This window comes from Bombus bifarius, unplaced genomic scaffold, assembly GCF_011952205.1.
Source record: "Bombus bifarius isolate JDL3187 unplaced genomic scaffold, Bbif_JDL3187 scf7180000008194, whole genome shotgun sequence".
In the NCBI taxonomy this organism is placed as follows: domain Eukaryota; kingdom Metazoa; phylum Arthropoda; class Insecta; order Hymenoptera; family Apidae; genus Bombus; species Bombus bifarius.
Genome location: NW_022884502.1, coordinates 566,098 through 593,195, shown reverse-complemented (window position 1 = coordinate 593,195; position 27,098 = coordinate 566,098). Strand labels below are relative to the sequence as shown.

Here is a 27,098-nt window from a genome sequence, read left to right as displayed (position 1 = left end):
TCAAAGCAAACGCGAATATACGGATTGTAGTAATGAACAAATATTTGTAATTTATTTGAGCCATGTCTTTGACTATATATTCATATACGAAGTTCAAGCGTATTTAAATCGATTGTAGGATCGAAATGAATATCGCTTTTATTGTAAACTCTGTGTTCCATGGAGCATCTTACGTGCGTACTGTTAAGTAGAAAAGAAATCGTGTAACATATGTAAATACATTGTCAACTTAGGTATGTAATAATAATATAAATGTAATAACCAAATACGATATGGTTCATGTTCGTAAGCGTCGTATTACTTTTAAGGTTAGAGCGAATCAAACTAATGTTTGGAAGAAGCAGTCTGTAAATGCTCGAAATCGTAAAGTTCGTCAATTTTGGTAAGTTAGATATATCTGTAGTAATATTCATGTTTTGACGAGAAAATTTTAATTCGTTTAATGAAAATTGGAACATATAGTATAAATTATAATATAAGTATAAATTGAAATATAATTCGACATAGAATCAAATGGATATATACATGAAATTAAGGGTCATATTAATTTCAACAAAACAATGTTGGAGATTATTCACTGGTTAGTTTCTTTCGAGTTTTATGGGAATTATTCACTGGTTAATTTCTTTCGAGTTTTGCCCGCGAACTGTAAGATAAACAAGGCAAATTGTTTCGCGTGCCATTGATGGTTACTTAAATGTGGATTTTTGATGATATGCAGACTGTGAGTGTAAATGCAGGTTTGTCAACAATCTTCCCTTTCATCGGAAAAACGTACGAATAACATTGTATTTTTGCTTATCGCGTATCCACTTGACGATTATTTTCGAATAATCCGACTGATCGTGGCCTGCACGCTCTTTATACATATTATAACTATACGATCGTGTATAATTATTAATGTGCTCATTGTTTTGTAAGATTTGTTTGTTTTCTTTTTCTATATAATAAAATGTTGCTTAATGTCTTTCGTCGGTCTGGGTCGAGTCTCCCATCGTTAACAAAAAAAAATCCCTGTAAAGGTAGATACTGGTATTTCGCTGAGAATGTGTTTACTAGTTAGCGAAGGTTTTTTACGTCAATTCCACATTGTCCTTGAATCGAAAGGAATTCGATGATTAAAATCGAGACAGTGGAAGGAAAATTTAATCCATTACACAATCTCTTTATTAACAATTAATTTAACTTATGTACAAATATATAATATACCTTAAGATACAACAAACCGCTGTCATAGCACGTAGAATAATAAAATCTATTTATTATTCCTTCTTGCACCTTAACAGTTGAAAGTGTTAACTTCTGTCCCTTTAAATAATCAAGGTATTAAGTTCTTGCTATGAAACTGGAGATCTGGCGAACAGTATTAACTAATAGCTAATTTATTCGATAACTGGTACAGATGGTTTGGTACTGTATTAATGGTTAGACGTTCTATCTCGTACGATAAGGGACAATAATTCGTTAATAAATAGCTGAATAAATAAAAGATCATTATCTCGTGGTTAGTTATATTCCTCTCCCGTGTTATCATGTCGATTACATCGTCAATATCAGCGAAGTCATGTACATTACGCGCATTCAGTATATTAGTCTTCCTGAATCAAAAGAATGCGACAAAAGTAATGATGTGTCAGCTATGATTCAGTCAACTAACCATTTCAAGTAATTTACAGATATAATTAGCGCCTTCTATTCTATTTCCAATGTATTTCAAACGATTGAGTACCTGCGGAAGTATTATTCATTCGGAAAGCAACTTTATCAAATAACGTGATAAGCTATCACGCCCAAAAATATGTACCCTAAATTAGCAATGATCATTTGACCCGCGTTGACAAATTTAGACATCATATTTCCATGACTACGATGATCGTGGAGATCGTGATGTTCACGATGACTCGTTTCAGAGCTATTCGTTTGAAAATCCGTAACGTGTACATGTCCTTCGTGCGGAGATCTTTTTGATCTTTTGACGAGTGTTAGTTTCGTGTTCTTCGTTGTTCTCGCCTCGGGCAAACCTGCTGGAAGACGATGCTTTTCAAGTTGAGATTGATCCGATCGAACTTCTCCAGGAATTGGCGGTGGTAATTCCCCTTTAAATCTTCCAAATTGTGGCGTTCTGCTCAGAACGTCCGAGGATAGCTTACTTTTAGAGTGTTCCCCGATTCCAGAAATAGATCTGACCAAGCTAGAATCCTTCAACATTTTGCCATCAAACGTAATTAGCACTTCGGACGAAGGCGAGGGCGAAGGTGGCGGATTGTTCGGGAATTGTCCGGGAAGTGGCGGCAAATAATAAGCGTTCATTCTGTCAGCAGCCATTTCCATGTCATTCGCGTCACTAGGACGCGGTTTCGCGTTCGTAGATTTTTTCTTCGATTTTTTAACGGTTGCAACTGTCGGAACTGGTGGCGAAGGTATGAAAACTGGCTCGAAGTTATCGACTGCTTTATGGTTCAAAGTTTCCCGAAGACGGACGTCTTCTTCTTGCTCCACTTTCTCGGAGACTCTCTTTTGAGCCACGTCTGTAGCTTTCTCGATATTTCTTATGATCGGTTTGAAGCCACTTTCGATTACTATCGAGTCTGGATTGAACCCCGTGTTTCTCGCCGGCTTTATCGGAGTGACGAATATATTGGGTATGTCCAAGCTGGATACTTTGGTCTCTAGTTTCGTTCGATGTTGCTTCGAATCGATTTTCTTGAGCTTCGCGATCTGTGTGTTATCGTTTCCTTGAGACTGTCTTTCCGCTGTTCGTTTTCCGTAAGTGGACGAGGACGGTCTGTAAACAGTCTTCTTTCGTTCCATGAAGACCGATCTCGAGGGTAGAGGAAGGGTGGGCTGGGGCATCGTCTGCAACATCGGTCGACGTGTCAACATCGGTCTCTTGACGAACATCAGTTGAGTCCTCTGGTCCGGTTGGTGATGATGATAATGATCGGGGAGGGGCGGGTGATAAAGATGATGGTAATTGGGCGCGTAATGGTGAGACACCGGCCTGGAATATGGGATCTGTGGGCTGGCGGTAGCCGGATATGTGTATTTCATCCCATGGCTCAGTGGTCGTGGATTATCTGCAACGAGGTTAGACAATTGCTGGTTAGAGGGTTGCCGAAGGAGTTCCGGTTGGATCTCCATGATTTGCTGTCGGCCAGGGTAGGAGGAGGTCAGTCTGGTGACTCCCATCGATTGTTCGCGATAGATCGGTGCGAGCTGGTGGTGATGATTATAGTGATGATTGTGATGCTGCTGCATGAGATCCCCGTCGAGGTGCACGTGATGCGTTTCCTTCACGCGTACCTCGTGACGATGCGGCACAGCATCGTGGCCCGGCGTGTTGTACGAAGGTCTCAAGGTGTATGGCTCCTCGTACGACGGCGATGATTTCAAGCGCACGTAATTGTTGTTGTTAGCGGTCGTTAGTAACTGCGTGTATGATGTGCTTAGCTTGTCAGGGTTAGTCGCTGGATGATAAGAATAACGAAGCCCGTGTTCGCTATGAGGATGATGAGAATGTTGAGGCTGCCGGAGGAACTCCGCCGTTGGTGTTACCTTGCTCAACACGCGGATGCTGTGGCTGTTTTCGAGATCCCCGCTCGGTCGCTGATTCTTCGGGTCCACGTAGACCTCGTGGTTCTCGCTGCCAGCGGCTTCTCCGGCGTCACAACTGTCATGAACGTTTATCTTCCATCCCAGATAGCGATGTGTGAAACACTGAATATTTGTCGATAATCGAATGAGTGCAGGATCTAATGTGTCCTTCGAATAAACTTACTTGATCTCTCTTGCGCAATTGAATTAATATCATCGATGAAATTTTACGAATTAATAGTTACAAATTATTGGTACCAATAGATTTTTCTGCATAATCATAGCGAGCATGATAATAAAACAAACGAAAGAAGTAAATTTTAGAAATTGTCCTATTCGTTGTAAAATTGTAAAACTATAAAAGAGAAATCTATAACCTGCTGTATTTATCACTTGTCGATTTACTGATACCATTACGATATTATTGTGCAAGAGGCGAATTCGTCTAACTGTCAATGCAACAGTTTGCGTTCACTTACCTGATAGTACACAGTATCAGGCGTGTTCTCATCCGGGACCCATTCTACAAAACCTGGTTCACCATGATCGCATTCCAAAGTCAGCGTACGCTGATAAGCGCCGAACGACGAGAATTCGTCCGCTAGGGGTTGATTCTGATCTGGCACCCAGTTGCATAGACGTCCGACACCCGTTGGTCGATATACTCCACGTTGACGTTGAGCGCCGGCAAATATTTTCACTTTCTGTTTGCCAAGAAACAGCACTTTCGTATTCAATTCGTCAACCGAGTTATCAATTTCATGAAAGAGAAAATAGAAAGTTTGCTTACGGCTTTCTCCTCGGGTGTCTTGTGTTGGTATCCACCAACGGGGTCATCGGTAATGTAAAAGGGATGATAACGAGCCGGAGTATCGGCATTTTCCCCACCTTCCACTACGAAAGTGTATTTTTTTCCACGAACCACGTTGATCTCCGGAATTAGCAGGCCATTTATATACCACGAAATTCCCCAACCAACGTGACCTGAGACAAATGAGTACCATATACGAGTTTACAGACTGTCTGTCAATTTGCGATTTCTATCATTAACCTACTAACTCCGCAATGTTTTCTTCAATCAATTTACATTATCGAATCCTGTTTTCTTAACGTTATGAAGACAAGTTTCAAGGATTTGCTTAATACCTTCTTCGTCGCGCTATAAAATTCTTCTAAAATTTGAAGGAATTAAAATATTATTTACTATACCAAGATGGAGTATTTCCATTTGAATTTGTCGTATTGGGTTTGTGTATTTATGAGAAATTTGAGACTGCAAAGTGCACAGAGTACAGATAGTAGAGTTACGTTATATCGATTTCGTCGTATCTGCTTATTACAAAATAAACTTTATCTCTTTGCCTTGATAAAACTTTTACTAATGTTTTCATTTTTCGATAACAATAAGTTCTGTTTCATACCAGTAATAGCAGGATAGCCGTGCTTTCCTCCAGTAGGTCCCATCTGGGCATACAATACTCCGTCTTCGGGTTCGTAACATTGAATGGCTGGAATTTCCCAAGCATCGTCCTTAGCCGCCGGTGCAGGGGTTGCTACACGTTGAGGTCTTCTCGTAGTTGCAACTAGTTGCTATTTCGCAAAATCACATTCATCAGCCATTCGAATATTAGTAATCTTACGATATCTCATCTTCAATCAGACAAGTTTGAGTTATCAGAGTCTCGTTAATTATTTCATGCCAAGTTTAACGTTCAATTCCAACTCTGTTACCGTATTATTTTCGCTTTTTTTACGTCGCAATATTTTACTTTTTTATAATAATCACAAATATATTTAACGTGTCAAGAAACGCTTTACCGTATACTTAAGATCACAAATCATGCATATCAGCAACGATTCTTACATTTCTCCTCAAGCTTAAAAAAACTGGTGAACAATAAAAAAGAACACAAGTGGATTTAAAATGATTCAGAGAACGTAACAGGGCCGATATGTCGAAGTTTGGCTGACTCAAATAATCCTGGCTTTGCCATAAATGATAAAATACCTGATTGTCACTGTCCCTGGCATCGGTGCTGTCCGCGAATACCTGAGAATGCTCGTGATCTGGAACGGGACAATTCCAAACCGGTGGTCTACCGAAATCGATGAAACGATCGGTTTTCAGATAGTCGGAGTGAAAGCTGACCTCTTGCCTCTCGTTTAGTGGGCCGATGGCCCAGATGATCGCCTGCGATCCGTTTGTCAGGATTTGATGGTCCAGTTCATCGTTCGTCTTCAGTGGTCTCTGATACGTGACAATGCTATATCCGTCCACCAGTGCCGCGTTCAACAATCGAATAGAATTCGTGTTCTCCTGCAAAGCGCCGATTCGGCCGGGTAAATTCAATGTAAACCACACGACATTCGACCGTTCTAACTGCACGATGGCAACAAGATAGATGATATTAGATGGGCGTAAAGTTAGAAGTAATTAACCTGTATGCGTGTGTCTGGACAGCTGCCTCGTCTTCCGGAACATTGAGATTTTGCATCCAAAAAGTAATCGACAGCGTAGCCTTGAAGGGTTTGCTTATCGACCCAGGCGACCACGACATCTCCGCCGACCATTAAGCTTCTTTCCGGATTCGCTGATAATCCGAACGCCATGTATTGTCCATCGTCTGAGGATAAGATACGTCTTTAAAATCGCAATAGAATCAAGTACGTTTATTTGCTCGTACGAGCAAGTGAATGCCGAGCAGCTATTATCCAAACTACGATAATTTCAATCATTACGAATTCCTATAATGAGTATATCTATCGGAATTGGACTGCGAACTTTTATGCTTTTATCGGGAGAAACGTTCGGAAATGCGCAGAACGTGTACGTACAGTAGAATTCAGTTTCTCCGAATTTGTCGGCAAACAAATAATTCGTATAATCGAAGTTGCTATAATAAGGGCGCCCAAGACCGTGGAACCGAACAGGAAAATTTCATCGTTCGTAATCTCGTAAAATCTATTTCCCGTAAAAATTAAGAGATCTAGTTCGGTAGGGTGGTTCCTAATTTACCGAACGGCCCGTTTAAACCGCGACCAGGCGTTAATTAGAGTGTGAAACGCAATTTTTCGTGGTCTCTTTTTCCGCAAGAGCGGTTAGATTTGACGAAGGGCGCAAATAGGGCGCACAGTCGGTGTCACAGACAAAGAGGAAAATTATATTTTAACGACCTCGTTCGTTCGACATATGTACATACATATATCCGCTGACTGTGAATACATATGTACCGTGTTTTATCAACGACAGGAACGCGTCGGAAAATTGAAATAGTATTTTATCTGTTAAACGGAACCGGTGACGAGCTATGGCCGAGTGAGACGAGATAGGTGTGCGAAGTATTGTTAATTAAAAGTTGGGCCGGATCTTCGGTTGGTATGTAAATTCACGCTGCTTTCAATAAATGCGATAGAAGTTTTGTTCTTTTGTGAGACCTACGCGCGGACAGCTCGGGAATATATACTCACCAAGTTTTCCAACGAGTTGGGCGACTATGCTGTCTCCGGCCACGGCCCATCGCACCTCAAAAGCCAGCTTGTCCTCCAGCACTTCGCAGTTCAGTTTCGACTGAAATCAAACGACAAACCGTTTACCATCGTTTTACAACATCGATTCCCTTGCATCTCTCGCGATTTACCGTAACCGGTCGATCGTGAATCTCGTTGTCGCAAACCCTTGAAACTCGAAGCCACTTTTTCTCTCGGCAAGACGTTAGAACTCGACAGACGACGTCGTCCAGTGATAAATGCGAAAGCGAAAGAAGAAATTTATCGATGTCAGACGAAGAGAGAAATTAAAAGTTCGAGTTAAAGACAACTCTTGAGGAGTAAGGCAAGGAACTGATTCGATTGTCAAGAAAGTAATACGTTTATTCGCATTAATCTCAAGTAAAAACGTACAAAAAAAGATTGATAGAAAAGTAATATCATTCGGTGCGTGTAAATATAATCTATATCTGGTAAATAGGCATATGCGCGATATAAGCTTCTGTACTTATAAAGAAGAACTGGCCTAGGTAGGAAGGGGATTTCCTCAGTTTTATTTCCGAGCGATATGTCCTCCGTCTCTTGGAATAACGCGCGCCTCCTCTCGGACCGCGAAGATAAAAATAATTAACCCTTGTATCACAGTCGAATAACCATCGTTCTCTGTCCTTACACGCTCGGCTTTTACAAAAATAATATCTCTTCTTCTTAATACTTATACTCTAAATCGATGGTCTTTAACCACGACGAACAAACTTATTGTACAATCCAAACATGCCATTCATTCGCAAACTTATATCTTATCGCTAATATTTTTTATTAGAGATGGGCCGAAACCTGATTTCTAGATCCGCGTGATTCGGATCCGAAACTCTGCGAGGTCTCGAAACTCTCGAAACGCGAAACTCTTGTAACCCGGAATATTTATCTTTTCTCATTTTTTCCTTCTATCTTGCCTATCTTACTTGCAGGAAATAAAAGTCTTAAAGAGTCTTCTCGAGAAACTGTTATCCGAAACTGTTTCACAAGTTATTTAGGCGAATTATCGTTTACCTGGGTTTTGAGAGTTTCGAATCACGGAAAATGGCACATGGTTTCGAATTTCGAGGGGTTTTCAAGGTTTCTAGCGACCCATCTCTGCTTTTTATTCTTTCATCGTTCTTACGGTGTTACACGCAACGCACGAAAGGGTTAAGGCTGTCGATAAGGATTCGTAGCCTCGAAGGTCTATTCCAAGTCTCGAATATAGCGAATCTTCTTCCGATGGTTTCCACGCTTCTACGCGATGTGTTCGTGTAGCGCACGCAGATGAGCCGAGAGACAAACCGATATCCAAGTGTCACTAATATCGACACATGTTTCATACGAACTCGGAAGGGAGACAGCAAAGCGTGAATTATGGCGACTCGTATTGTTCGAGGAGAACGCGACGCATCCACTTCTACGGGAGCGAGATCGTACGTCTCTTAGAATAGAATTCTAAAGCGGATTCGAGAGATTAAAGCCGTGTCTCATAGGTATGTGTCCGTGGGACATGGTCTGCGCCTACGTAGATGCTTCATCACGTTACTCCCACACAAGGTAAATTTATTTTTCATCAACGAGCGAGAAATTTAGAAAAGTTTTCTCTTTGTTCGTCTTATGAAACGATGTGTAACTTTGAAAAATCTGATATTATTCTCTTGGAACGTAGTCTTCATGTAAAAATAATACTAAATTAACCCCTTAACAGTTTAGCCCGTGACAATCGAGCCGTTGATTAATTTAGCCGCTTTATACAAGATGAGCATCGATCAAGTGCCTTGACACGGATATTTAACAAATTTTAGAAAATGATTCAATTATGGACAAGTCTGATGGATGCCAGCCATTCACACCGTAAGTGTTACGAGCTTACGTCTCTGTGTACAGGTATGCGACATGGAAAAGTTCGCACTCTTTTGTCATATTTGTTTACGAGATAAGAACACGTGTTAGTCTATCAGCTATTTTTCACAAAGTACATCTCTGCATCTAATAAACCCTTTTTGTTAAATACTTCTTCTTAGTTATATAGTGACGTTAAAATTTAAAAAATCGACGGAAGACGTACTTATCAGGTATTTTCTTTATGATCTTTGATCAAGGTAAAAAATTCCTACTTCCACCTGACTTTTATTTCTTTATCTTAAAACGGCACGTACAAGCAGCTGATGAAACCGAAAACAAATAGGTACTTTGCGCGGATTTCGTTGAATTTGCCGAACTGTTAAGGTATTATAAGGTATTATAAGCAAAAATACGCTAATAAAAGTATGTCTAATTGCGCTTCGATACGATTCACTCTGCACTTAAGCGTTTCGCTCGTATGCAAGATGTTTCCGTCTGTGCAAGTGTCTGCGAATGTGTACGATTTACAAGCGCGTGTATACGTTACTACAAGCGGCTGTACAAAGTGTAAACCGATGTTCAGAGATTCCTCGTCTAATACATTGCCGGCGCGTGTTGTTAAATAAATAAAGAAGCTAGAGTCATCGTCCTGTGCCCCTCTTCTCCTGCTCTCTCGTGTGAAACTTCGCCAAAGTGGTTGTACGCGACTGTGAAACTTTACGAATGAGCCTCCGGCTAATATTATCCCAGCTGTGCCACCTGAGGTTTCCACGGTGAAACGAAACGAATGATCGTCGGTAAACGCTTGGTGGCCAGCTTACGGAACTTTCGCTAATTTGTCGAAACGCGAGTTTGACCGAGTTCTGTTAGGCAGTCTGATTTACCATTGGTTTACCGTTACCGCGATAAATCATTCGCTATCCTCTTGTCTTAGCTCTTAGGAAGGTACGAGTTTACGATGCAAGCTGGACCAAGTGTATCTTGGATCGAATGCTGTTGATCGGAGCTTCTTCGAGTTGAACGACTAATCGACTAAGGAATCGAAGACAATTCGAGGATTTCTATTGCGAAGAAACTGATCTCCCTTCGATGGGAAACAAACGTCCCCGCACAAGGAATCTTCGAGCTGTCCGAGAGCAGCGGACGTCGCCAAACGAGTTAAACTGCGTCCTCGTTGAAGCAACAACTTTCGTTGCCCCTTGTTGTTGCTTGTTCCAAACAGTACTCAACACGTATCAACATTTTGTCTACATTGAAGCAACATAATTTGTCTCGATTGTGAAGCGATATTTGTTCCTTGCTACAAGTTGTTCACGAGCAAACTCGTTGTGAAACAATGGACAAGCCGTGTACCGATGGAATCTTTCTTTCTGTCTCTTATTTTTCTTCCATCCTTAAACCTCGTTTACATGAAGCAACTTTTGGTCGAACGATTGAGTCGATGTAAACGCAATGTCGATCCAGTTGAAATCGAGTCACTTCAGTAGTCGTCTGATGTAAACGCGGCTTTGCCGTACGGACACAGATAAAACACAGACAGCAGCAGCATTCGTTAATGGCAACGAAAACGCGAAGAGTTACCGAGAGACAATAACCAACAACTTCTTCAAGAAACATGGATCATCGATAACAAGTTCCTCGTTGTATCTTCAAGGAGAACGCAGTTTTATAATACCTTTAAATATCCATCAATAACGAACGAAAGAGTCTACCCGTCTGTCACCTTGGAATTGTAAAAATCTCGAGTAAGAATTTGGCTGGGGCTCGCTAGTTGGTTGGCTACGCGATCTCGATCGTATTACAGGCTGAGTTGCGACCGTTTCGACAGAAGGCTGACCGTTAGCGGATCTATACTGTTCCTGATACGTGGCATCGTCTAGATTCGTGACGTCGTCGCCGTACTGAACAATCGCGGTCGATCTTCCGACCGGTGTCGGATAAGAGGCGGATTGATGCCGGTGAAGCTGCTGCGCGAGTGGTTCTTGGGTCTGCAAGCTCTTTGGTATTCGATAGTCGATCGCCTGGACCACTTGGACCTGGTCTTCTCGGCGGAGGATCGGCCGGTAGGTTGTCGGTTGTTGGTATTGCTGCTGAGTAAGCAACGCGCTCGCGAGGGAAGGAGAAGGAGACGGAGAAGCCGGTGACGACGACGACGCCGAAGTAGCCAGCTCGTACAGATTTGTCAGACCGAGCGTCTGTCCCTGCCCTCCGCGATGCACGTTCTGCAACACAAGGACAGAGACAGAATGTTATGCATAGGTCTTGCGAGAGAAGATATTTTCTTTCTAGGTCTATCGGCGTCTCAATGATTCGTTTCATATCGTTTCGTTTTGAATAAGAAGCAGCGGTACTGAAACGCGTTTAACGCGTTCTTCGTACGATAAAAATTCTACGCCACTGAGAACCGAACACATTGAAACACCGACTAAACGCTAGAAATTCTCTACGTTGGCAAAGACCACGGTTCCTTCTCTGCTTCTTCCGGAATAAAACAGCGTGGAAGCAGAGGACGAAGCGTAAGTCGTTGACGCAGGACTCGGATGTTTGGTCGGAAAATCCGTAAATCGGTGAACGCATTGTCGTCCGGGCGACGTCCGCTGACAGCCAGATATCCAGTCAAATATTGACAGAGACAAATTCACCATGGAACAATACCGAGTCTGTATTGATTGCTACCGTGAAAGGCACATTTGTTTCTGTACGTTCGACTGCGTTTACGCGACCGGCTATACGGAAACGCGGAACATTTGTTGTTTCCACGACGGACTACATCCATTGCCGAGCGAAAGAAAATATACACAGGGAGAAAGACGTGGGCAATTTTTACTTTCGACTGCCGATCAATTTTTCTTAAGCTATAGTCTGTTGAGAATTCAATTACAAACGCAATTGGATCGCCCTTGAGGAAAGGCGGGCGCGAGATGAGAGCAAAATGTGTTCGATTACGAAACATTTGGACGTAATCTGGTTGCGAAATGTCTACGGAATATGAAAGTACCTGGAAGTTTGGTTCAACCGAGGGAAACTTACAGGACGTGACGTAAAAGCATCGAATCGGCTAAAGACGATGTAGATCGATCGAGGACCGGTAAACGTCAGCTCGAATCCCTTTCCTCCTGCCAGTTCGAACGTGATTGGCATTTGCAGCTTGTACAATGAAGCCTCGTTCAAGAATTACCCTCCGGAATGACAGGTCGCGCGATGAAGGCCGAGTTACGAGCCAATGAAAAAGTCGACCTCGCCGCCTTTAAAGTTTCTGTACGTACGTTTTAATTAGCTCGTAACTCGATCCCGAAAAGTTGGTCGCAAGATTGGTCGGATTAGCAAAGGGGCGTCGCGTTTAAAAGATCCAAGCCGGCGTCTCTTCTTGCAGCGAGCCCCGCTGACTACAAGAAGCCTTTCCAGCTTACCTGCGGCGAAACTCCGAGCATCTTTAGGGACGGTGGCACGTTAAGACCTTGCGGAATTTGTACATGGCCGAAGTCCACGGTAAACGCCTCACACCAGACGCCGAAGTGGCCGATCTGGTGGATCGTTAGATCCCCGGGCAACGTCAGCACGATGGCTTTGCGATCGTATCGACGTAGTGGCTGCTCCTTTCCGTTCTCGTCTGGTACGCGAATACCTTGCGGCGACGGCGATGGTCCAGCTCCAACCCAAAATTTCGCATCTGCGAAAAGATTTCATCGTATGGCAAGTTGATTATCACGAACATAAGTTGGAGAACTCTGTGCAAGATCGTATATTATGATTATCTTTGTTGGTAATTTAAGAAAACCAACGCTCATTTGGCAATTACTTTTCATCACATTGAAGGGCTTGTCGATAGAAATTCATCGAAAATACGTATACTGCAGTGAATCATTAAGTCTCTTGTGTTCGCAAGCGTTCCGAACAGTTGAAAGATAAAACTCGACGAGCAAAACGGTTAAAGCAAACGGATGTAAGAAAAATAACGACGACAGTGTCTTTTTTGCGTGTATCGTCACTTGAACGAAGAATTTACACGGTGTATAAGATATGGCGACTAGACATATATTTCATGGTAATATCAATATTATCATTGTTAGTGTAGATCAGGTATCATTCACATTCAAATATAATTTTGGTTACGTGATTTATTTCGCGAGTCGAAAAGTTATAAAAACCTAGAACCTTAAGTATGGGTTTCCCGTATCGTGTTTCTTCTTAGGCTTTGGTTACAGCGCAGCCATAACCTTAGTCAATCGAATAGCGTGAAACTTACCAGGCGCCTCGCCATCGTAGCTGAAGCTTGGTATCAAGAGGGTTTGTGCATCGACGACGACGATTGGTTCGGAGCTTACTCCGTGTACTCCGTTCAGAGCTGCCAATTTTTGAGGTTTTGGGTAATCGAATCCTCGTGGTATTCTGACGTCACCAAAGTTAACCTGCCAATTATACGTTTTAAAGAAATTTTAATCAGCTGTCACGTTCGATCGAATAGAAAGATAATTTAACCGATGGTAGATAGTTTAATGAAACGAAGAATTCTATCTGACTAGATACTTTTGTACACAATTGTATGACGGGATTACATTTCCAATAAGCTTCAATTGCATTTGAAACATTTTTACGATCTAACAATTTTCCCAAATATTGAGGCAATATTTCTAAATGTTGGTAGAGGACACATATATATATTTATTACGTCAAAGTGTTAGTCTCGAAAGGATTATAACACGTTTAATATATACTACAACTGCAATGACTACTCTATGCAATAGGTGGTTTGTGGGGAATGTAGAATTCATAAGCTTCAGAAATAATGCCGCAAACAGATTCCATTTTATCGTTTTCCAAGCTCGTCCGCGTAATGGAAATTCGACCATTTCGCTGCCGTTCCGTCGTGATCGAGCTTTATCATTCTGGGGTTACACACACGGTATCTGCTGCCGCGTGTCGGACGCTGCGGCTCGGAATAAATTTTCGTTGCGCTGGCAATATCAAGGACGTAAATCGACGATCTGTGCGGACTGTCGGGGATAACCGGCCACATGGAACGAGCGCTTTTGGTTAAACTTCTCGTTCGACTTGAAATTCCGCTGGGAAAAAGTAAATCGAAACTTCGATGACGTCTCGCCGACTTGTTCGATAAAGTTTGCGCGATAATTTAGTCAGCTTAGTAAGTTGATCTTCGTTACGAGTCAGGAATTACGTTCTCGTCTACGTGTAACACTACACTTCCTAGAATTAATTGTCGAAAGCTATTATCGAAGGAACTGCTTGCGAGATATAATTTGATAATATCGAACCGTATTGAAAGATCTGTGCAATTTCGTTAATGGTCAAACCATTGAGGACCAGTGAGGCAGTGAAATAATTGGTAAAAATTGTATAAACGCGGCACTATAAAAAGAATCGACTATTAAAGCTAACTATTAACTGTTAAACCACTATTAAAGACTTAAATAGAGTACTGTATCGCTTTATCAAGATGATAAAAATATATTAAACGGACAGATAGTTCACTCGATAAATCAGGATCATAAAGAAAAGATTGCATAATTTCGGGAAAATTGCTATTCAAATTCTCCGAACTTTATTAAATTGTAGAAAATAGATGCAAAAAAAAAGGGGTAGAAATTGAAAGAGATATTAAGCATATCCTTGGTATTAGCTTTCATAACCACAACGTTAAAATACCAAATTCGATAATGTAGATTAACTGAGAAGAATTGCAAATGAAATGTTGCGTTAATGCAACATTGATTTATAACGGGTCAAATAATATTTCTCGTGTCTTGTGATTTATAGACGATAATGTATAGCTTTTAATGCGTGATTCTTAAGATCGTAATCGGATTTCCAATTGCTCGTTTGCATTTAAAAACATTCTCGTGGAACGATCGAGTGTAATTTGCTGAGAAGTTCGATGTTGTTGGTATGGCTCGGAGCCAACCGTAGGCAATTGCTTTCTATCCTATAGAGGTACGCGTGCCAACAAACTACGAGCGTGAAAGTTGCACGGCAAAGAAACGATACCGGTTTCTTGTGCTGTGCAAGTGGAATCGAAGCGACACCGAAGGTCACGAGCATGATACGTTTCTTACTCACGGCGAATTCGTCGCACCACACGGCGAACCACTTCACGTTGCTCAGCGTCTTGCCATCGGGTAACGTGAGCGTGATGTCCTTCCTACGATACCGCTTCAACGTGTTCGATCTATGGCAAACGAATGGATTACGGTTCTACAGAGATCAACCTTCATGATCTTTATTCGATTGCTCCACCAAGGCAACCGCGTCGGGTGCATCGCGCATACATTGTGATAAAACTTTCTGGATAAAGAGTAGCGAGATGGAACGTAAACAAATCGACTATAGACAATAATTGAGAGCAAACAATTGGAAAACGAACAAACAGACCTAAATATCATAAATGCATCTTACGCGTACGTTGATCCTGCTACAATTATATTTTTCCAGGATCATGTTCCATTATAACGTAGTATGATAATCAGCTAGTATCTAGCTAGTTAAAAGTTACAAGTTATAGTCTTCTCTTTTACGATCCAATAATGTTTCGTTAAATACTCGGACGTCGACTCGGCTAACTTGGAACTTTAGATTACTTTTGATACGATTAGATGTTCTATTTAGATTAAAAGATTTCTTAAGTTTAAGAACAGTTCTTTTCATTGTTAAAATGAAAGTGAGATTGAGATATTAAAATCCAATTGTAGTAAGATTAGAACAATTGCGATTGGATCGTAAAATATAAGCTACACAGATGTAAGAACAAGTTTTTAAAATATCGTGCGTTGTCCGAAATTAATAATATAAAGCAAGGAATCTAAAACAAGAAGAAACTGACTATATTCGTCAGAAAGATGGTTTGCCAGCTGCAATTTGAAAGAATTGGTACAATTAAAAATTATAAAGAGCACTCACGATCCACGCTCGTCCCGGAGCCTGATTCCGTTTCCATTAGGACTCTTCGATGTACCGACGTAAAAGTAAGCGGCTGAAAAGAAGATAATTATAATTGCAGCTTTCGCTGATTGCAACGAATTATTGCTAATTACTTAATTTCAGGCACTTGGCCGATCATCCGGCAGCAGTGAATTTGCTGCAACGAAACGGTCACGAATTGCAACTCCGATAACGACCATGTTATTTCCTTCATTTTCTGGATCGTTGGCAACTTTACTTACTGGCGAATACACGTCGCATAGCGGAGTGACCTTCGCCAGCGAACGCTTTCGATTTTATTGAGCCGTAGCATGTAGAAAAGTGAGAGTAGCGTACGAGTCGAAAGGGAGAAGTAGAAGTACCTTTTACAGCGGCGATTGACTTAACTTTAAGGCTTGTCTTACGTCGTTTCGCGTTTATCGATGCACTTTGCCACGCGCGATTCAGAAAATTCATCGAATCATTATAAATCTTTCTATCAATTTCCATTGTAACGCACGCTATCGACTACACGTATTGGGACACTTATTCGTTACGTTTATAGGAAAATTATGACAGATTTGAAATTGATCAATAGCTTGAGAGATCAAAGAAGAAAATAACGTATATATAAAATTCGTCATTCTTCGATGCATTTCAATTTACGAAGTTGATCGGCATAGCTTCTGAGCGATACGTTTGTCTACTTATCTACTTTGAATTGTTTAACTCGACCAAGCGTGCATTGTTTCTCTGGTAGATACGATCGTATAAGAAAAGATGCCATGGCGCGATACTACCTGTTTATAGAAGCAGCAGCTATAAATGTAAATTAATTAAAAGACGTAACAATGATATATTTTACTATTCGCTGTATTCATGTTGCGCTTATTGGAAAAGAATTGCAAATATTAGCGCAATATCTTTTTCCTTTTCTCTTGCATCCTAGATCGAAGTAATTCGTTCATAATCTTGCAATTAAAGTACATGTTGTGAAAAACAATCGAGTGTCCTAATAGCGATGGTAGCTGTCGAATCGATGGAGATTCGATGGGAATTCAATGGAACGCGAACAGAGACAAAGTCGTAGAGCGATTGAAAGTAACAGAAACGTTCGTAAAAAGAACGAATAAATTGATAGAGCGATCACGTTTCGTCGCGTGGAAGGAAAACGAAGAACGATGGAATAGAACATAAAAGGGATCCGCGGAACATCGACTGTTCTTCTCGGCTGTCGAATCGTCGATGTAAAACCAGCGTCCTGCTCGAAACGTATCCACCGTCGACGGTCAGAAACGGAGATGTTTCTCTTTCTCGATAACAGTATGTGGCTTTACGTAGGAATCGTGAAATGTCAGGAGTCGTTTCCTCCGACGCGTACGCTCACTCTTTTTCCCGTGAAAACCCCGGCGAGCCGGCATGATCGACGGTTGCACTGAAATGAGAAAGTTTCGCGCGAGCCATAGCCCCTCCTCGGTTACGAACTTGGTGCTTCGCCGTCGTACGTGAAGTCCTTGATGAACAGAGTTCGCCCGTCCACCGCGTAAACTTCACCGCTGACGCCGTGATGAAGTTCCGACAGCTTGCCAATAAGCTTTCCGTAATAAGCTGCGCTGCATATCTCTGTAAACAAAATCGAATTTAATTAATTAGCGTGGATTAATGGCCACGACAGCCCGCCGAAGCGGCCAGCGCAGGTAGCCGCTTAACAGCGACGCGAATATTTAAAACGGAAGCGCAGATTTTTAAAATTAAAGAAGCAGATATTAAAATTCAAGATAGTGGCCAATGGGGAATATCATGGATTTATCTCACGAATAACGAATAGACTAGCGATTTTTTATGCGCTTGTAAGAAACAATAAACTTAGAAATATAATGAAGAAGTCGATACATAGGAAAGTCAACAAATATCCGCCGCGGTTCAAGAATTATTAGCAGAAACGAAGAACAATTAGAAACTGACAAAATCGATCAAGTGGAATTTTCCTCGTTAAATAATGCTCGCACAGAATAAAATATCACAAAGCGATATCCGAGTGGTCGGAACAGTTTTCTACCGAGTGTATATTTCTTTAATCATATTCTCAAAAATGTGAATTTGTGTAAAAATCCGCAGACTAATGACGACGCAACCCGTTTATCGAAAAAAAAGATTCAGTACCAGCCGCATGCATAAATAATCGCAGCTCCAACTGCTTAGTCCGAGTTAAGAAATTCCGTTTATTCCTGGATCACTGATTCTTGGGATCGATGGACGTTTAACGGTAGTCGATGCTTCGCTCGAAGATCGATTTTACCGTATATATTGTGGGTTTAGCAGGCTAGATCGTTACGAATCGCGAGGGTATGCAAAAGCGAGTTCCTCGGATGCTTGTTGAGCCTTGGCAGCAGCGCGGCATGTGGAGCAACATCGTGTCGCACGAGATCACGGAATGTTAGTCATCTGTTCGGATCTCGTGGTTCTAACTTGCTCCCGACAATTTGCTGGTTCAGGAGATTCTCTAAAATACCTCAACGCCGAAAGATCGATCATTTTCATGGCGAACGTGTTCTTGGTAAAAGGTCTTATATCTACGAGGACTTGTAATTATTCAATTATTCTCGCATCACTTCTGTCAGCATCCAATCAGTCCTGCAATCATCCAATCATTCTTCGTCATTCGTCGTTGCATTGTTTCAAGATCATTTCTCGTTACATACGAAACATCAACGCACTATTTGCCGATATTTCAACTGCGTAAATCGAATGGCTATCGAACCACATTGATCCTGTCCGAAAATTTAGTTAATCTCTAGCATCTTTAAGGTAGAGCCGTGTACTTTAGTTATTTGTTCTTAGCTTACGTTTAAACTCCTATGTATGTCTTAAGTTTTAAACGATCAAACTTCGTCAGTGGTCTATGAGCGGAAACAGGAAACAAGTGTTATTAATTCTAAAATCTCGCGTGCTCTACCACGGTTATTTTGGAAGGGTAAATTGTGCATTTTATTCTGGATACATGTACCACATTTTAATTGCACTTGCACAAATTTTTCTGGCATTCCCTCGACTAATTTTTTCTTACACATTGTTTACATGTTCTAAGATCCAGTGAAATTTTTAACTAAATTAGGTCACCGAGACATGTCGAACTATGATCACGCAGAAGACTATCGTGTTTCTTGCGTTGATACGATGTCTCCATTGTTTAATAATAGAATACACAGTAAAGTTTCTCTCAGTGTGGCTGAGAGATACAAAGGACATATTAATGATGTTGAAAAACTTATTTCGATCTTAAAGACTTTGTGTTCTAATAAATCTCTTTTTTCAAAGTTGTTTATTCACAACAACAACAAAGTTGTGTATCACGAAGTAAGTTAGATTAATCTAATAATATGTTAAGATAACAATTACTCTGTCATATGCAATAAATGAATAACTTGTGTAAGATCTGTGACAAAACCGTTTGTAATTGCCTTTGTTCACCGGCATCGAAAAGATTAACTCCTGATACTAAGCGTACGTTGTTTCAGAAGCCGGAACCAAGACGTTCTTCTGTTCCGTCGACATCACAACTGTCGATTCAGTCAACACCGCAGCAATCGTTGGCGCCTGAGGAGTACTTACACCAAACATCTGCCCTGTTGAATCTCTTGCAAGAGGCTAGACGAATTGAGGGCAACAGCGGACGAGATACTTTCAGCGCTTGAGGAGTCTGAATTTCTCGAATTTGACGAAACTCTAGACACAATTAAATTATCGACGCGGAATTGCGAGATTGAGAAAGGGATGGTTTATCATAATTTCTCGGATCATCACAGATTACTCGCCAATCAATGTTGGTGTAGTTTTGATGACTTCAAGAAGTTTGTTTTTGATTATCAATTTCTTGGTTTCTATGTTATTGCGAATCGGGACCTGATCCGCGAGGCTTATGTTAAGTTATGCGGTCCTGCGCCCTTTTCGTCGACAGCGCGTTTCCCGGACGATTTCTTTGTGTTCCTCGGAGGACCATTGCGTTGGCATTTTGAACAGCTGATGCGCGTAATAGATTTACCTAAGCACAGTATAAACAACGATGCGAAAAGGTCTTTCGACATTGCGTTCCAGCAACTCGCCACGGTTGCGTTTGAGATTAATGTTAGTAAACTTGAGACTCGGGGGGTATATTGCAGGGAGGCTTTTGAGAAGGTTTTCGGTTTGGAGTGGCGGGACGCATAATTAAGTTCTTTTGCTTTTCTTGTCTTTTCTTTTCTCTTTTGTTTTCCTTATTATTTCGTTTTATTTTGTTATTGTAGCTCAATTTAGCTTTAGTTACTTAAGGGCGGGGTAAGGTTAATTCGTACAAAAAAAGGCATGTTTTTATGAATTTTTTCTGGCGATACAATTAAAATTTCTTTTTTAAAACCAATAGTACATTAAAGTATGACATTCGAAGAATATTGTATAAAATTTTCACGCAGAAATATTAAAAAATACGGCACTTATTAATCCCGCGATCGGTCCATTCTTTACGATAATATTCGTCTATTGCCTCTAGGTTTCATATTTTTGTTTTGACGTTTTGTTTTGTTTTTACGTTTCTACAACGTTCTTTTTTTGTTCCTAGAATTTCTTCTCGAATTGTTCTTCTTCATAGAACAAATTGATCGTTTAAAACCGAGACTGCATTTTCTTTTTTTGTATCGCATTCTACGTTGTATCTTTTCTGTACCAAAGGATTTATCCCTTTTTCTGTTTAAATAAATGGAATAAATAAATGGAAGACGTTGATGGACAGGAACCTTGCAACTCTATTTCGAATTCTATCGCCTCTAATTCGTTTGCCTATCTCGATTAACTGCGAATAGAGGAGCAAGATTGGTAAACAAGCGCGCGAAAACTTGGTCCGGCAGTTCTCCAGGAGAATGGTCCGAGAGAAAATCAGGGTTAACATTCGCATAAATATGCTATTGCGGCGTATCGAACGTCAAGGCCAATCCCAGTGGCGTGGACCGTTCGTTAGATGCTAACGAATCATGGAACCAGTCGACGATCGATCTCGCATCTAACCCTTTGATCGAGCGCGTACCGTTACCGCTCTCTCGGTCGAACAGGATATCGTCCATCCGATGAGATTGACGCATGCCTGGGTATAAATCCTGGATCGTTCACGGTCGCGTTCTAAACCGTGCGTACCACCGTTCCGACGTTCCACGACGAGTCGAAAACATTGGAAAAAATCGACGCGATCCCAGGAAAATTAGATACGTCTCGGGGAATGATCCGTGTACGACGTTCCGTTGTGCCGTTAACTGTCGCTGGTAATCGGTGATGTAACGTATGGCATGGAGAAACGATCGTACCATTTTGTTCCACCACCTGATGGTATTTAATAATTGAACAAAAATGCGTTGTTAACGCTAAGCCTTCACCGAAGCAACAGGAAGGAACTTCTTGTTGCCTGCTGTTGCAGAAGCAACAGTACTCAACCTCCAATGCTCTAATAGCAATCGAGTAGTACTCGGATAGTACTCTAAATAATATTCAACAAATATCAACTCTCGGATACACTTTGCAGCCGCAGTGAAGCAACTCGATCGGACGAATATTTGAATTTTGCGTCGATTTCAAAGCGACACTTCTCCTTAGCAATAATTAAGCTGCTCTTTACCGAAGCAATAACGAGGAACATTTCGCTTTTTCTCTGCTGTTGCTGTGCGTTCTAAATCGATTTTAAAACGATATTTACTCCTACCGACAAATATATACAGAAGAAACATTTGTTTCTGCCGCCACGTGCCGTTACGTGTTTCATTTTCTCCTTTCGTCGTTACGCTGCCAACGAGAACAGGCAACAAGCAGCACCTTTTGCTACTGATAGAAACGCGAGAGAACATGCAGTGAGATGCTATACAACAACTAGCAACATCTTCGAGGAACATGGAACACTAGTAGAAAGTTTCTCGTTAATGAAGACGCTTGTTTACGCTCATCGATCGCAATGGTTGTTTTATGCATCTGGCTAAGGTTGACGCTAAAGAATTTCCTATCGCCACTACACAGCTATCCCATGGATCGGAACGTAGCCAATGGATGGAACGTAACGACGATGATTTTGTTAGTACGCGAATGTCACGTGAAGTAGCGGACGATGAAAATTCGCTTTCCATCGACGGACGAATGTAGCCGACCATTAAGCTGCGTAACGTGTAATCTTGAAGCGAAGTCTTGTCATTGATCGAACTGCTCGATCTGACATAAACTCGCGTAACGAGAGTTGAACGCAGACCCCGCTGATTCTCTCTGGAGAACGCGGTTATTGCCGCTCCTCTAATCAAGCTACCGGTCGATCGAGAGCACTGCGCTTTGCCCTTATTATTTGCATTCACGCACTCCAATGGATCAATCGATGCGCGTTTCCTCGGAAACTTAGAATTAATTCAATGCGTTCGTTCCGCCAGTTGGGATTTTAAACTGTTACATCGAAAGATTTCTAACGGGACGTCATACCATTTCACGAGTTTTGCACGTTCGCTTTACTCTCCAGAGTGCTATCAAATTGCGTATCCATTTAAGAGCAGCTACGAGAATTTTGTATATTTTCTCGAATAGACAATAGAAAATTTGCCTTACTGTCAGATAGAAACCTTAGAACCGCGTCCACTTGAAATTCGTCTATGTCCACTCTCGATAAATTTGCCTTTGGAATTCACGTTTGGAGCTCGCGTTGTTCATTATTCACGACGGCCATGTACGACGTTTTAATATTTTTATTATAAATCCCCCGAACCTGTTGGCCGATACGTGGCATGTTGTAAATTTCTTCCTCTTTAATGCGTAACTGATGATTAATCGCAGGACAAAGTTTAATGCATAACATTAGCTCGTCAGTGTTGAAACTTTAGAGGAACGAAATTTAATATAAAAGGATCCAATATTGTACATGGATATGGTAATTACGAAGAAAATCATCTTAAAATCGTAGCGTCAAAATGAGGCGATCCCACGATTTTTGAACTGAATTCTCTGGCGAACGGTACCTCATGGTCAGACATCGATCACAAAGCTTTTAACAGGATCAGGCTTGAGGCTCAACTTCATCTCGAAGAGCCGACTTTGCGAGAAAAACAACATTCTCGAAAACGTAGCGTGTCCTTGACAGTCCGCCTTTCTACCAGACTGTATAAATATTTCACGTACTTTTACGCGCAAATTTCGTGGTCTGAATCGCGAGTGTATTTCTACCGATGCAATTTGCCGATTACGCGCAGACATCTTCTACCTGGCAACTTTGTTCTTCCCATCGTAAGACCGTTTTAGAAAAGATCAGATCGTATCGGATTCGAGGTTAGCACGTAGAAACTAGTCGATGAATATAGGGCGTAGTCGCAGAGACTTTGGTATCAATCGCTAATGAGAAGCCGAAGCGTCAAAGCAGTGTCGCTTTCGAGCTTTGAGAGGATGCATTACGTCGTTGCAGCCGCGAGCCATTAGTGCGTAATTATTGTCGCGGTAACGACAGGGTGGAGCGTGATTAAATTATTATGAACGTGGTCCGTAATTCGCTGGAGCCCACGGGGAGCGATAAAAAGCGGGCTACGCGGCCAGATGCAATGGAAGAGAAAAGAACGCTGAAAGAGAAAGATTACTTTAGACCGATCAAAGCGGGAAACACACGTGGCGTGTGTCTAATAGACGCGAGGACTGGAAATTTGGGTCAACGAGGTTGGTTTAAGATGAGAGAAAAAAGGGAAAAAGAGAGGGAACAGAATGGCAGATACATATCGAACCTTTGACATTTTCATACGAAAGAGAAAGCAGCAGGCGGACAAGCGTAATTGCCTGCCTCTGCATAATACTACTCCCGAGTTAATGTCGCAACACCAGTAGATGCCGGTAGATTCGCGGCAATAGAGAGAAAACAAGGTGTTTCGGAAACGCAGCGAAACCCTGCTACCAGCTAAATTTCATCCGGATCGACTCGCGATTCACGCGGTATTTCCCCTCTTTCACTCGGCGTCGCGCCTTTCAATTGCAATATCGAATTTTCCATTTTCTTCCCGTGTAATCTTATTTTAAGCCGGTACATCGGGATACGCCTGTTTCCGATAAATCCCATTTATCCGACTCCGTCGGCCTTCCATTCGCTCTCAATAGATGAAATTATGCAGCAAATTTCCCTTCGTGTGTTCCTCGAGCACGGTAAATTCCGTGGATTTCTTCTACTTTCGTCGAATTTCGAGTATCAACCACACCGGTACAATGTGAAACGTCGCGAGTCACGTCGTCACGATCAGTTCGCCGATTCGAATCAAAGTTGGAAACCGTTCCCGTCTGACTCTACGAACAAGTCTGGCTGTTCGAGCGATTCGGCCATCTGGAACTTGCAATCGAGAATCGTAAACGTCGAACACGCTATACCGGTGGATTCATAGACGTAGCCGCGATGACGGAAAGAAATTTCATTTGACACGTGTTCCAGAGAATCCGTTGAACGGTTTTCCTTTTACGGGAAGTTAGATCGACTATCGAAGCGTTCTTCGTAAATAGCGTGTTCCCTATTTACATAGCATCTCAATTAAGGTTCGCGAGTTGTACAATTCCGCGGCGTCTCGCACGCGTGGCCACTGGACCGAAACGCGAACCAAAGGAGAAAGATTATTCCAGTGGCGGATTAACGCCACGTCCAGGCAGTGGCCGATTAGACACGAATAAAGGATATTTGCGGAGAATCTGGAAAGGTATGCAACCGTGAAACACAGGTACGTTAGATACCGTTTCGGTGTTTGCGCTCTATGAACGAAAATAAGGTCCCTGGGCATCGAATTAGGAGCTCTTAAGAGTTTCAATATTTGACATCTCTTTTGGTACAATCGACAGATATGAACGAGTTATATAATAGGAAAGATTATATTATTTACTAAGTCGATGTGTAGGTATAGTGGCTCGTAAAAGTAGTTGAACTTTTTATCAACGTATTACGTGTGTAATAAAAAGAACATTGGGGAATGTCATTAGCACTGTAACGAGGCACGTGATTTATATTGGCGCAATCTGAAAATGTATATAGTAGTTACAAGATATTCATCGCAAATATATACCTCGCAAAGATCATCAAAGTATTTGAACGGACAATTATTCGTTGTAAATGTTAATAAGCATCGATGTTCAATAGGATCGTCTTTAAGGTTTGTTTTATGTTTAAAATGGTTATTCACGCTGTATATTAATTTTATATCGAATATTCGTTTGCTTCAAACTCTCGTAATCCCGAAGTTTCTTGAGAATTGAATATTAATCATATGCATCTAATGAAATAAAGAGATTAATGATACGTTAATCAATTTATCCGATGTGCTATCTACGTGTGTGTAAGACACGTTGTAGTTACAAATAGTAATCCGACGACCAGAGACTGTAGAATCAATGATAGATCCGGTAAATCGATCGAGTTTGTCGAATCGAGCGTGCCTCGCCTGACAAGCAGAGAAATAAGATGGAAACAGGCTGAACTAAATTACCATATCCACAGACTAGCGTCTTTCCGCGTGTTCGTAGCACTTTCGTAAGCCGAGTGTCGCGAGATCTCGAGCGGAAAACGGCCGGCAGTTTCTTCGCGAAATCGTTACGACCGCGATACCGTACGTGTGTTTTTCTTCCTCTTTTTACGAATCGCGAATCTCTTTCTCCCGGCCGGAGGAAAAGCGCGGAACGCGAAAGTCACGCAGACGCCGCGAAACAGACCGGCAAATCGAGACGCTAACGTCGAAACGAGCCCTGAACGGAGTAACACCGTCGTTAATTAGCTTCGATCATTGCCACGCCAAGTATCGTTCGATAATTTCTTCGACTTCAAATCTTTTCACGTTGTTTCTTTCCTTTCGAACGATCTCTATCTACATTGCTGTTCAGGAGCCTGCCAATTCTTAATAAAACCGTTCACATTAGCGTCAATTAGGTTTCTTCGTTATACGAAATATCAATCTAAACGATACTCCATCATATCGGTCTACCATCACCTACATCTGTCCAATTTTCAAACGAATATAATAACTGTCGCAAGACTTTTCAGCGGCAGTGTATATGTCCTGATTCGATTTGAATTTGGTTTACGATTATTCGGCCGGACATTTGATTTGGACTGCAACCGAAACCAAATGTCATCGGTTTTGTCGCGTGACCTGTAACTGTGTATTGTCGAGACTCGATTCGCTGTTAAATATCGCGAGAAGCGAAACTCTGCCGCGATACCATTGACGCGCGTGAACGGTGCAGGTTCGGTTGTCGCGCGCACGCAATCACCGGCGACACTTGGCGAGTGATGTTTCGGTCGAATGGGTCTCGCCAACACCTTTACACCTTTACCCGGTTCGTGTCGACGTAGAAACAGGGTAGCACTAATGATTTTCTGACGCGTTGTGGATTCTGATGACGCGATTTTCAGTAGGTTTGAACTAGGCGTTCGCTACTACGCTGTAAGCCACCACCCCCTTCGTAAATAAGCCTCCTGCCGAACAATTCGAGCAACGAACTTTGCTAATAATGGTATCATGCTGCAAGCGTGTTCGGAATACCGTGCAAAGTGGCGAAGCGAAAGGCTCCGCGCTCGTTGAGTTTCCGACTATGCTACCGGTGTATTTAGGGGCAACAATTCTCTGTTAAAATATAGAATTCTGTTGGCACTCGACGAGAATCACTTTGAGTGGAATAGGAGGAGCTTGAGAAAGCGTTGGATACCGTAGCTTGGAAATTTTCGTGTCGATTATAACCGAATAAACTCACGTGTCGCCAGAAGAAGATAAATCGCTGCGACTAGACCAATCGAGGAGAGCCGAGTCGTGGACGATGTGGGTGATTGTGTCGTCATGGCGTCTTCGTGGTTACTGCCGTCGAAAGTGGCCGTCGTGGAACCAGGTAGCTTTGTCGATCCCACTACGATCACCGGCTCGCCTTGCCTCACCTCGCTCTCTCTCTTTCTCTTTCTTCATCTTGTTCTCGCTCTCTTCACCTCCTCTCCCTTCTGCTCTGCTTGCTCCTTTGAATCCGTCATTTCACCTCGCTTTTCCCTCTTTCGTCCATCACTCGGTGTTTTCGTTCCCTCCTTTCTTAGATTACTCGTCGCTCCTCTGATCCTCTCTCTGGACCGCACGTGGAAGGGGGCACACGAAGAGACGACGAAGTTTGTTATTCCTAGACTCTGTTCCTCTTTGCGTTCCTTGTCGTATATTTTTCATTCTATCAACGATATCTGTGCGCATTCTAATATCGTA

General features: G+C 41.9%; 1 protein-coding gene across 3 annotated transcripts; it reads right to left on the bottom strand.

Annotated features, from left to right (window-relative positions):
- Positions 1-1,147: 1,147 nt before the first annotated feature.
- On the bottom strand, positions 1,148-27,098 carry LOC117209906 (protein Skeletor, isoforms B/C). Of its 3 annotated transcripts, none has more exons than XM_033452368.1 (14): positions 26,611-27,098; positions 17,347-17,484; positions 15,862-15,934; positions 15,025-15,133; positions 13,196-13,358; positions 12,360-12,619; positions 7,063-7,162; positions 6,034-6,218; positions 5,603-5,911; positions 5,016-5,184; positions 4,385-4,578; positions 4,074-4,298; positions 3,298-3,717; positions 1,148-3,252 (listed from the first exon to the last, which is right to left on the bottom strand). In XM_033452368.1, exons 1-14 carry the CDS (start codon positions 26,693-26,695, stop codon positions 1,765-1,767), a joined length of 3,918 nt encoding a protein of 1,305 aa, XP_033308259.1. In that variant the 5' UTR covers positions 26,696-27,098; the 3' UTR covers positions 1,148-1,764. The 3 variants fall into 3 exon arrangements, with proteins under 3 accessions (XP_033308259.1, XP_033308258.1, XP_033308257.1); XM_033452367.1 differs by having other exon boundaries at positions 1,148-2,856; positions 3,556-3,717; positions 26,611-27,091; XM_033452366.1 differs by lacking the exons at positions 17,347-17,484; positions 26,611-27,098 and adding an exon at positions 16,125-16,305 and having other exon boundaries at positions 1,148-2,856; positions 3,556-3,717.

What these genes read in the sequence shown, in the direction of transcription:
- LOC117209906 (XM_033452368.1), bottom strand. Translation starts at nt 26,695, where the DNA reads ATGACGACACAATCACCCACATCGTCCACGACTCGGCTCTCCTCGATT. An exon ending in CTCCGGGACGAGCGTGGATC is followed by an intron (nt 15,134 to 15,861) that starts GTGAGTGCTCTT and finishes CGTTTGCCATAG; the next exon opens with ATCGAACACGTTGAAGCGGT. An exon ending in CCAGGGACAGTGACAATCAG is followed by an intron (nt 5,185 to 5,602) that starts GTATTTTATCAT and finishes TTTGCGAAATAG; the next exon opens with CAACTAGTTGCAACTACGAG.